We start from the raw sequence: 11467 nt of genomic DNA, 5'->3' as shown, positions 1-11467 counted from the left end.
GACCTGACTATTGTAAATAGTGCTGCAATGAACATTGGGGTGCATGTGTCTTTTTGAATTACGGTTTTCTCTGGGCATATGCCCAGTAGTGGGATTACTGGATCATATGGTAATTCTGTTTTTAGATTTTTAAGGAACCTCCATACTGTTCTCCATAGTGGCTGTATCAATCAATGTACATTCCCACTAGCAGTGCAAGAGTGTTCCCTTTTCTCCACACCCTCTCCACCATTTATTGTTTGTAGATTTTTTGATGATGGCCATAGAATATATATATTGATATTTCATGTCATTCATTATTTACATGACACTTAGTGCCAAATGACCTTAACAAACTGTAAAATGGAGAGAACCAGCACCTGGAAGGATGGTGGCCCACGACAATGTGCAGCTTCTAAGAGGTCTCCATGGCAACAGGAGAGCAAAACAGGAGCTGACACTTTCAATGTGAAAGGGGAGGGTGATGCTTCAACTGAAAGCGTCATGGCCTTGACAACCACAGCCTTCAGCCATCACATCTGCTCACAGCAGGTGCTTCTTTATGCCTCCTCACAGCTGGCAAGATATGCACTGGCCAAAAGCTGAAGACAAAGCTTGTTATCAGCCTCGCCAGGTCAACAGCCTGAGACACTTCCTCATGGAGCAAACACTAAATGTATGTCAAGAGGGTATCCTGAAACTCTCACGTCACTTTCACCTGCAGCCATTCAGCCTGCTATTCACACAGTACTTATGGGAACAAGTTAAGCACTAACTAAAATTATTAAACTAAGAATCCCCAGGGTAAATTTTAAAATGGGTTTTAAATTTTAGCTCCTGTGACAAACTTAAATAAATCTTTGGGCTAATTAGCGGCCCAGGCTGCTGAAGGTAAGGGACATACTGGATTTCTTACCTAAAATTTTCAAGTTCAACGGCTTCTGTGGACTCGTGCCACTGACCTCGAGCTCTGTGTCCACCCGCCCTGATGGCAGGCTCAGACTTCGTCATGCTGCTTCTGGCACTATCGAAGTTAATGGCTGGAAGCTACAGAAATAAAGGCACAGAGGACTTGAGGATGACAATTCAGCAAAGGATAAAGACAGTCACAAAAGCAGAGGGGACAGTGAAGGGAATGAGTGTTTCCCCAAGCCAACAATTAACAAGTTAGCTATGTCAAATGTAGGGGTTTTCCAAGATTTAGACATCCTTGACTTAAACATTTACTCTCTCTATCTTATGCTGCTTTTTCTTCATAGCTTGTAACACCACCTGAAATCTTTCAGTTTTTTATGTATTTTCAGTCTCCTTGGTTGTACTGTCAGCTCGACACAAGCAGGAGCTTGCCTATTGCTGTTCAATGTTGTATCCCTAGTACTTTACACAGTCCTGGGGATCCAGACCTGGGGGAGGCCTGGGCATTAGGTGCTCTTGCAGCTTCTTGGGCGAATCCAACGTGCAATCAGAACAGAGAGCTGACAGATACAACTAGAAACTCTCTGGCCTAGAGTGGAGCCCCAAACTGAGAATGAGTCATCTTCACTCATTCTTCATCTTTACTAGTCACGTACACTTGCTTGCCAACGGTTAGAGTTATAAAGGTAAAGAGATTCTATCACTTTTAATCAGTCTGAATATCCTGATTCCTCAATCATGTTTATAAAAGTCATGAAAATATATTTTAGAATTAACCGTAAGAAAAGGAAAAATTTACTTACATTAACTAAAACAATTTGAGTATGCCCCCATTTACAATATTAACTGGTAATTATTTATATAATAAATTGTGATGTTATCAGTATTCAAGTAGTCTCACTTACCAACATTTACCTATAATTGGGATAACCCTGAGAATTGTTTCTTGTACCACAGTAAAGCTGAACAAAGTGCAAATACCCTATCCTTTCCAAAGTACAAATGAGGAATGTTCTATAATTAGCTAAGTTTTTACAAATGAGGTACGGAAAGCATAGTATAACAAAATAAACTTTTATTTTCAGTAAATCATTCTGTCCTATATATTATAATTATCAAATAATGCTACAATATGCTGTGCTTGTTGTCCTATTTCATCAAAGCATTTGATAGAAGTCTGCATAAAGACATGGTTTCCTCATCTAAAGAGAACATGCTGGACTTCCCACAAGGCAGTCAGCTGATAGATACATTTTAATAAGGACGTTCTTTAATAGGAAGCAAACCCTTCTTCATCATATGCCACCCATAGTTGAATTCTCAAAATATTAATAATAAATCTTATATCCTGTAAAACTACATTTCTATATCAGTTCAGTGGGCCAATCCACAGCCACCACAAGACAACAGGCCACGGGTACTTGAGGCACAATGTTCAGTGGTTAAGAGAACGAACTCTAGGCCAGATGCCCTGGGTTGAAATCTACTCTTAGACAGCTGCATGATCTTGAAAGTTACTTAATCTCTCTGTACATCAGTTTCCACATCATTACAATGAAAATCATAATAATTCTATGTAGTTCAGAGTTATTATGAAAACTAAATGACTTATAATTTATAAAGCACTTGCTATGTGCCAGGCATAGTTCTCAGTGCTTTATACTCTTTTTTTTTTTTTGCTTTTTACTCTTTTAATCCCCAAAATTATTCTCATTGCACAGATGAATTTGCTAAATAAATGACATTTGACCTTCCAAATTAGATGATTAGATGTGATAACCCAAATGATGCTAGGCATGAAGTCACAGCAATGAGCACATTGTCCTGTGTTACTCAGGACGTGGAATGATGCAGCAAACAAGAAATAGGTTTTCCAGGCCCAAGGGCTCTCAAACCCCCTTGCTGTCACCACAACTGCTAGAATAGTGACTGCCAGAGAGAAGGTAGCCAGCACAGAGAGAACAAGCCCAGTGCACTCCAGGGAGAGGGCAGAAAGCGGCAGCATCTTGCAGCCATTCCCTTCGGCAGCAGCATGGGCAGCTGGTGTTGGGAATCCACTCATGCACACTCAGTGGATGAGAAAGACTTGACATGTACAGTTGCAAAGACCAGGAACTTAACAGGAGAATCTTGAAGCAACCCGCCTTCTTCAGATAAAAGTAACATGAGTTTGAAACCCAGTTCAAAGCTTAGAGCCTTTTCTCTTGGCTCCTCAGTCCCTTAGGCTCTTTGTGAATCCTTTATCTACCACACAAGTAGGTCCAGTGAAATCTCACCATCTGGAATAGCCACAGTCGGGGTATCCATAGTGGAAGGGCCAGGTGAGCAGCCCCTTACAGACTTCTGTCATGTTAAGCCATTAGTTCTGATAAGATACACTACATCAGTGGGTTATTTTGGGCAACTCAAAATCTGAATTTTCAGCATCATAAATGTAGCATAACACAAATTCATATAGATAACTTAAAAGTGTGTCCCTTCCTACAAGTGACAGACTTATAGACTCTCAGATTTTAAAACTTCCTCGAAAGGCATAGGATTCAGCCACCAATCATCATCACCATCATCACCACAATCATCATCATCATCATCATCATCATCATGATCACCATCATGATCATCAGCATCACCATCAACACAGATAACACTTGTGTGGTAGTTACCACATGCCAGGCACTGTTCTAAGTGTTTTGCAGGTTTAAATCTATTTAATCCTCATAACGACCGTATGAGGTAAATACCATTTTATGATGAGAGGACTAAGGCACAGAGGGCTAAGTGACTTAGGGCCCATAGTTCACAAGGGGCACAGCTGGGATTCAAATCCAGGCAATCACCCTTCCTCTCCAACACTCTCAATCCTCCAACATCTCTGATGTATCGTCAATGATGAGAAACACTATCTTGAGTCACCCCATTTGCTTTTCAGAGTCCTACTCTTGCCCAAGGTTTCCTTCAGGCTGAGATGAAAATCTGTCCCCCTGTGTTCTTTCCCTGTCTTTCAGCCCAGCGTCATCTCCTTTTACAACGTTAGATTTGACTATAAGTCCACATAAAATAAATAAACAAAAAATCGGGCTGAATAAAAACAACTCCCCAAGTTGTAGGTGCATTAAACTGGTCACCCATCCCAGAAAGCATGCAGTGTAAGCATGCATCCACTCCTGCCCAGAAGCATGCTGCGGACACAGCTGCTGACCCCTTTTCAGGGCTCAACACACACAGATCCTGGAGATAACCTGCCCCAGCCTCCCTGGTGAAGCCAGTCACTGCCTCCCCAGTGGCATTACTGTGCCAATCTCTCTTACAGCACTTATCACAATCTCATACTACATCTGCACAACACATCAGCCTTTCCCCCTGAATTTGGCCACCCAGAGGGCAGCATCACATCTGTCTCTTTGTGTTCTTAGCACCTCTCACAGATCCAATGGGAATGGGATACCTACTTTACCTACTGTGGAATGGGAAGCTCACTTCATCCCCAGTCTCTTTGCTAAGCTGATTCATCCCCAGACAAGTTCATTTGCTCAGCGCGTGTGCTGCAGACACATCACTTGCCAGATGTGTGAGACACTGGGTATATAGTGAGCAGGAGAGCCACAGCCTCTTCCTTCTCAAAAAGTTTACAGTCCAATGGGGGGGGGGTCAATTAGCACCAGAACACACAGCAAAATGAGTGAACAAGGGTTTGTTGTGGTAGAAAGTAAAAGAGAGATAGGGTGGGTCATGGACCAGGATGCCCGGAATATTCCAGAGTATTCCAGGCAAATTTTTACACAGGCTGGAAGGCAGAGAAAAACTACATGTGCTCTAGAAAGTGGCAGGTCCCTGAGCAGCTTGAGTAGCATGAGTGGAAAGGAAAGAGACTAGAGATTCAAGTGAAGGACCTTCCTAAAAATTTGATCATGTCACTTCTGCCTGGAAATTTCAACCTTCTCTGTTGCTTATGTGATAGATACAAAATTTGTAGATAGGCCTTCAGACATTGCATAGTTTCTTACAGCTTTATTTATCACTACTTTCAACAGAAATGTCTAGTCACCATTTTGCTTCAGTGCGTGTTATTTTCTTTCCTTCAGATATCTGATTATTTTACTCGCTTCACCCAGACTGCCTTTTCCATCAATTCCACCAGAGGACAGCCCGCCCATTTTCCAAGAACCATGTCCTTTCCTGTGACTTGAGCTAAATATGGCCTCCTCATCCTCCTCAGAATCCACCCAGCCACTGCCCGTGCCTCTCCTACAGGATTCAAGTGTTCACTGGCCGTGGAAACCATAACTGCCGTTCCTAGTCCTGGTGTCTCAGAGCACAACAACAGTGCCTTAGACTTCTTTCCACAGCATCTATAAAGACCTCTTTTATTTCAAGGCAATTAATGGGCTTATAATGAATTATTTTTCTATCTTTCTTTCATCTGTATTTTTCCTAATTGCAAACCAATTTCTCAGCTCCCTATGGTTTTAAATGTAGGAAAAAAATTTAATTCCAGCTCAAGGCAAATTATTTCAAGACTTGTGAAAATCTCTGGTGAAACCTCCCACCAACTTTATGATTTTACTTTGCTTCAACAACCCTGGGACAATTCTTTTTCTGGAAGTATTTGGTTTTACTGGATTATGATTATTCTTACCCTGCTTACGATGAAGGGGCTCCTCTGTCTCAATGTGTCTCTGTCCCCACTTCTGTGACAACAGAACTGTCCTCAGAACAGCAGTCTCTAAGGTGGTGAAGCAAGGTACGCAGAGACTCACAGAGCAAACAGGATGAGAGCGAAAGTAGAACACGGGAACAGACGCAACAATGAGGAAGGGCTTGGCTCATTAGAGATTCAGATGAAGGACATCCAGTTCTTGTAATTCTCTGCCCAAACCCACAAAGTACACTTCCCTCTGCAACTGCTTAATTGGCCATCTTGGTTCATTTGCAAGTGACAGGTCAGGTCTTGTTAGAATAGAAATTCCGGTGAGTGGGCCTTAATCCCCAGGCTTCCCTTTTCAAACTGACTGCTAAAAATCTTAGAGCCTAATGTGTGGCCAACTTGCATATTTTGATGGTCATTTCCTCTGGACTCTGAGTCTACTTTGTTCCCAAACCTTGTTTTACTTTTATGATAATCTGAGTACTTTACATATCTTCATAAGCCACCTTACACTCTTTCTGGAGCAATCAAGATATAAACAAATTCTTGACTTATCCTCTCCAATATCTTTCTTCTATAAATGTCTCTGCATTATTTTACAGAAAGGAGAATAGGGTGTTTAGAATAACATTTATTATTTCAAAATCACAAATGCATGAAAGTCTTATAAACAGAATTAAGAATGAATTTTGTCACCCTCAAGACATTTATATAAATGAGCAGTTATTTTCATTTTTTTCTTAGAACTATGCACTTTCTGAATAATTCAAGCATTACAAACATGCACTTTTAAATGTGTGAAATATTTTACAAAAAGATATGCCATGTGAACTTGTCAGACAACAGATTGCAAATTCTAAAATTGGTTAAAGGAGGGAAAACTCTTAAATTTACTTTAAGCCTGCCAGGTGTTAGCAAGGGAGTGGTGTTGAGAGAAGGCACAACAGATCCAGGGAGCATGGACTTCAAAGCTGGACAAGCAGAGCCCAGACCCACCAATGGTGTCTCTTTTACACTAACCAGGTTGTTGTATGTACCCATGAGGTCATCTAATTTTTAAGTTTCAATTCAATTTGGTGAAAAGTGATCAAGAGCCCACCGAATAGAGGATACAGTGAACCGGAAGCAAAAGTCAAAGTTGGAAATGTATAATCTCTCAGGAAATTAGAAATGTAGACAAGTCTTTCCAAAGCACAGAAAAAAATAATGCTACAATGTTGAAAGAAGGTACTTTGGGAAGAAAGGGATCACTTCTGGAATGGAAGATAAAGGAAAGGTTTTTTATGGAGGTGCTATCATTAGATCTTGGTCCTGGTTTTATAGAAAAGATTTTATAGAAAAGAAACTTGGGAGAAGGACAAATTTGAGAAAAAGCAAAAAGTAGAAATATTTGACATTCTGGTTACATCTTAGGATGTACAGTGAGAAAGAATGGAAACTATTGATACAACCAAATCTGTATGCTGAGCCACTGTGCTTCCTTTACTAAGAAAGAGTGAACTTGATGTGTGGCACCTACTCATGACTATCAGTGAGCAGTGGGCCAGGAAGACTGTTTTAGCCATGTAGAGATGGACAAAGAGTAAGTGATGCTGAAATAGACAGGTGAGAAGAAAAGAGTTCCTGGGGTGAGGGTGGGGTTAATAGGCTTAAAAACAGAGAAGGAAGAGGAGAAAAATATTTTAAGGCCATGTTTTCTTCAAATCAATGCTTATCCAGCTATTTTTTGAATTAACTTGCCAAGTCATTTAAAAGATATCTCAGTGGTTAGAGGCACACATTGCAAAGATGGAGTATTTGGTTAGATCTGTACCTACCATTAGTTGGCTGTATGATCTCGAGAAAGCCATTTAACTTCTCTGTGCCTCAACTGGAGGAGAAGTGATGGGGTCGACTTGTGCCCCTGGGAGGAGACACAGAAGAGGATAATATCATGGGTTCAGAGATCCTCCTTGAGGAGTGAGGGGTTTGAACCACGTATTGGGAACCCCAGACCTGGGGGCCGACACTGGAAAGATGAGTCCCCTTAGCTGATTTGAAAACCAGTGGGACTTACAGGAGGGCTGTAAGAAACCAAGACTCTGCCCATGAAGAGCATTCACACGCTTGCTTACTCATGGGAACAAGGCAGAGGAAGCAGATTGAAACTGCCTGTGGCTCCGGCTGGTTTCCCGCGACCACCCCAGCGCACACCCCAGCCCATGCCGCATGCTTGCTCTGGCCCCTGTAGATCCAGCACAGTCCCCCACTAGAGTGAAGGCTGCCATAGTTGAGGAGGGTTCACACTTGGAGGGGGACAGAGCCAGCTTGGACCCAGCACAGCACCCAAACAGAGTGAGGGTGGCCTTTACTGGCTTTCACAGAGGTGGTGGGTCTAGCTTAGACCCAACCTTCAGGGCTTCTGCTCCAGCAACTCGGGCCCCACCCTGCACCTGATAGAGCAGTGACGGCCACTAAGTAAAGGAGAAGCCCTGGCTCACACCTGGCTCTGGCTCTATCCCCTCTGTCTCCAGCCCCACCTCCAACCATATTGAGAGCTGCCAGCACACTCTGGGGGAAGACATGACCTCGGGCTCATGTCAGATCCAGCTCTCCCACCAAAGCCACTGGGCACACACAGACTGCATAGGTATGCTCCCACACAAGGACATGCCTTCAAGACCAGATTAGATAACTGTTTCACATAATTTCACAGAGACAGAGAAAGTTAAGCAAAATAAGAAGACAGAGGAATTTGTTCCAAATGAAAGAAGAAGAAGAAAAAAACCTGAAAAAAAACAACAACTAATGAAACAGAGATAAATAATTTTTACCAGGTAAAGAGTTCAAAGCATTATTAATGAGAATGCTAACTGAACGTGGGAAAAGAATAGATGAACACAGTGAGTATTTTAACAAAAATACTAGAAAATATAAAACAGAACCAGTCAGAGCTGAAGACTACAATACCTGAAATGAAAAACACAATACAAGTAATAAACTGCAGACTAGACAATACACAAGAATGTATAAGTGATCTGGAAGATAGAATAATAGAAATCACCCAATCAGAACAGCAAAAAGAAAAGCAAATTTAAAAAGTGACAATTGAATAAGGGACCTCTAGGACAAACATCAAGCATACTAACATCCGCATTATAGAGATCCCAGAAGGAGAAGAGCGAGAGAAAGGGGTCAAAAATGTATTTGATAAAATTATGGCTGAAAACCTCCCAAACCTTTAGAAAGAACAGATATTCAGGTATGAGAAGCACAGAGGGTCCCAAACAAGATGAACCCAAAGAGACCCATACCAAGACATATCATAATTAAAATGGCAAAATTTCAAGAGAAAGAAAGAATTCAAAAGGCAGCAAGAGAAAAATACAGTCACATACAAGGGAACCCCCATAAGATTATCAGCTGATTTTTCTGCAGAAACTTTGCAGGCCAGGAGGGAGTGGCAGATATATTTAAAGAGTTGAAAGTAGAAAAATCTAAAACCTAGGATACTCTACCCAGCAAGGTTATTATTCATGATTGAAGGAGAGATAAAGAGCTTTTCAGACAAGCAAAAATTAACAGAGTTCATCAGTACTAAAATGACCCTACAAGAAGTGTTAAAGGGTCTTCTTTAAGTGGCAAAGAAAAGACTACAAAAAGAAGTAAGAATTTAGAGGAAAAAAAAAAATTCCACTAGTAAAGGCAAATATATAGTATAGGCTGTAGATCAACCACTTAAATAAGCTAGTAGAAAGATTTGAAAAAAAGTTGTATAATCAACTATAACTACAACAAACTGTTAAGGGATAAACATGAAGATGACATCAAAAAGACATAACATGGGGGAGGGGAGTAAAAAATGTAGATCTTTTAGAATGTGTTTGAACTTAAATAATTATCAGTTTAAAACAAGTAGATATAGTTATAAGTCAACATATATATAAACCCCATGGTAACCACAAATCAAAAACCTACAATAGGTACACAAAAACAAGAGAGAAAGTAACACAAATATACTACTAAAGAAAATCATCAAACCGAAGGGAAAGAAACAAAAAGAACAGAGAAGAACTACCAAAACAACCAGCAAACAATGAACAAAATGGCAATAAGTACACACCTATCAATAATCACTTTAAAAGTCAATGGACTAAGTGCCACAACCAAAAGACATATGGTGGCTGACAGGATAAAAAAACAAGACCCATCTATATGCTGCTTAGTGAAGAAATGTACTTCAGAGCTACAGACACCAACAGACTGAAAGTGAAGGGATGGAAAAAATATTTCATGCAAATGGAAACGACAAGAAAGCTGGTGTAGCAACACTCATATCAGACAGAGTAGACTTTAAAACAAAGTCTATAACAAAAGACAAAGAAGAGCATTATGATAAAGGGATCACTACAAGAAATGGATAAAAATTCGTTAACACATACGCACCTATTATAGATGCACATAAATATATAAAGCAAATACTAACAAACATAAAAGGAGAAGTTAACAATAATACAGTAACAGTAAGGGACTGTATTACTGTACAGTGGGGACTTTAACACCACACTTACATCAATGGACAGATCATCCAGAGAGAAAATCAATAAGGAAACAGTGGTCTTAATCACACATTAGATCAGTTGGACTTAATAGATATATACAGGACATTTCATCCAAAAACAGTAGAATATATGTTATTTTCAACTACTCATGGGACATTCTCCAGGATAGATCACATGCTAAGCCACAAAACAAGTCTCAACGAATTTAAGAGGATAGAAATTATATCAAGCATTTTTTCTAACCACAATGGTTTGAAACTAGATATCAATTACAGGAAGAAAAATAGAAAAACAAACACTGGAGAGTAAACAACATGTTACTAAAAAAATCAGTGGGTCACTAAAAGAAAAAAATCAGAGGACATTACCTTGAGACAAATGAAAATAAAAACACAATTTTCCAAAATCTATACAGGATGCAGCAAAAGTAGTTTGAAGAGGGAAGTTTATAGTGATACAGGCCTATCTCAAGAAACAAGAAAAACTCAGATAAACTATCTAACCTTTCATCTATAAGAATTAGAAAAAGAAGAAGAAACAAGGCCCAAAGTCAGCAGAAGGAAGGAAATAATAAAGATCAGAGAGAAAATAAATAAAATAGTGACCAAAAAACAATAGAAAACATCAATGAATCCAATGCTGGTTTTTTTTTGAAAAGATAAAATTGATAAGCCTTTAGCCAGACTCATCAAGAAAAAAAGAGAGAGGATTCAAATAAACAAAATAAGAAGTGAAAGATGAGAAATAACAACCAATATCAAAGAGATACAAAAAATCTAAAGAGAATACTTCAGTTATATGTAAACAAATTGGAAAACCTAGAAGAAATGGATATATTTCTAGAAATATACAATCTTCCAAGACCAAATGAGGAGGAAATTGACAACCTGAACATACAGATCACTAGTAGTGAAATTGAATTAGTAGTTTAAACAATTCTCTGCCAACAAAAGTCCAGGACCAAACAGGTTCATGAGGGAATTCTACCAAACTTTCAAAGAAGAGCTAATGCCTATCCTTTTCAATCTACTACCAAAGATTGAAGAGGAGGGAACACTCTCAAATTCATTCTACAAGGCCATCATTATTCTGATACCAAAACCAGACAGAGACACTACAAAAAAAGAAACTTACAGGCCAATATTTCTGATGAACATAAATACAAAAATTCTCAACAAAACATTAGCAAACCAAATTCAATAATACATAAAAGGGTCATACACCATGATCAACTGGGATTTATTCCAGGGTCACAAGGATATCTGCAAATCAACTAATGTGATACACCTCATTAACAAAAGGAAGGATAAAAATCACATGATCACCTCAATAGACTCAGAAAAAGCATCTGACAAAATTCAACATCCATTCATGATAAAAACTCTCA

General features: G+C 39.6%; 1 protein-coding gene across 1 annotated transcript in view; it reads right to left on the bottom strand.

The window, feature by feature from the left end:
- Positions 1 to 11467, bottom strand: part of NEK10 (NIMA related kinase 10) — a 325365-nt gene that overhangs the window by 287514 nt on the left and 26384 nt on the right. Inside the window, exon 5 of the mRNA XM_028479673.2 lies at positions 896 to 1026. Coding sequence (XP_028335474.1) covers positions 896 to 1026 — 131 coding nt within the window. The remainder of the gene's footprint in view (positions 1 to 895; positions 1027 to 11467) is intronic.

This window comes from Physeter macrocephalus, chromosome 18 (assembly GCF_002837175.3).
Source record: "Physeter macrocephalus isolate SW-GA chromosome 18, ASM283717v5, whole genome shotgun sequence".
Taxonomy (NCBI): domain Eukaryota; kingdom Metazoa; phylum Chordata; class Mammalia; order Artiodactyla; family Physeteridae; genus Physeter; species Physeter macrocephalus.
Note: the sequence above shows the minus strand (reverse complement) of the source record. Positions and strands in the feature narration are given on the sequence as shown.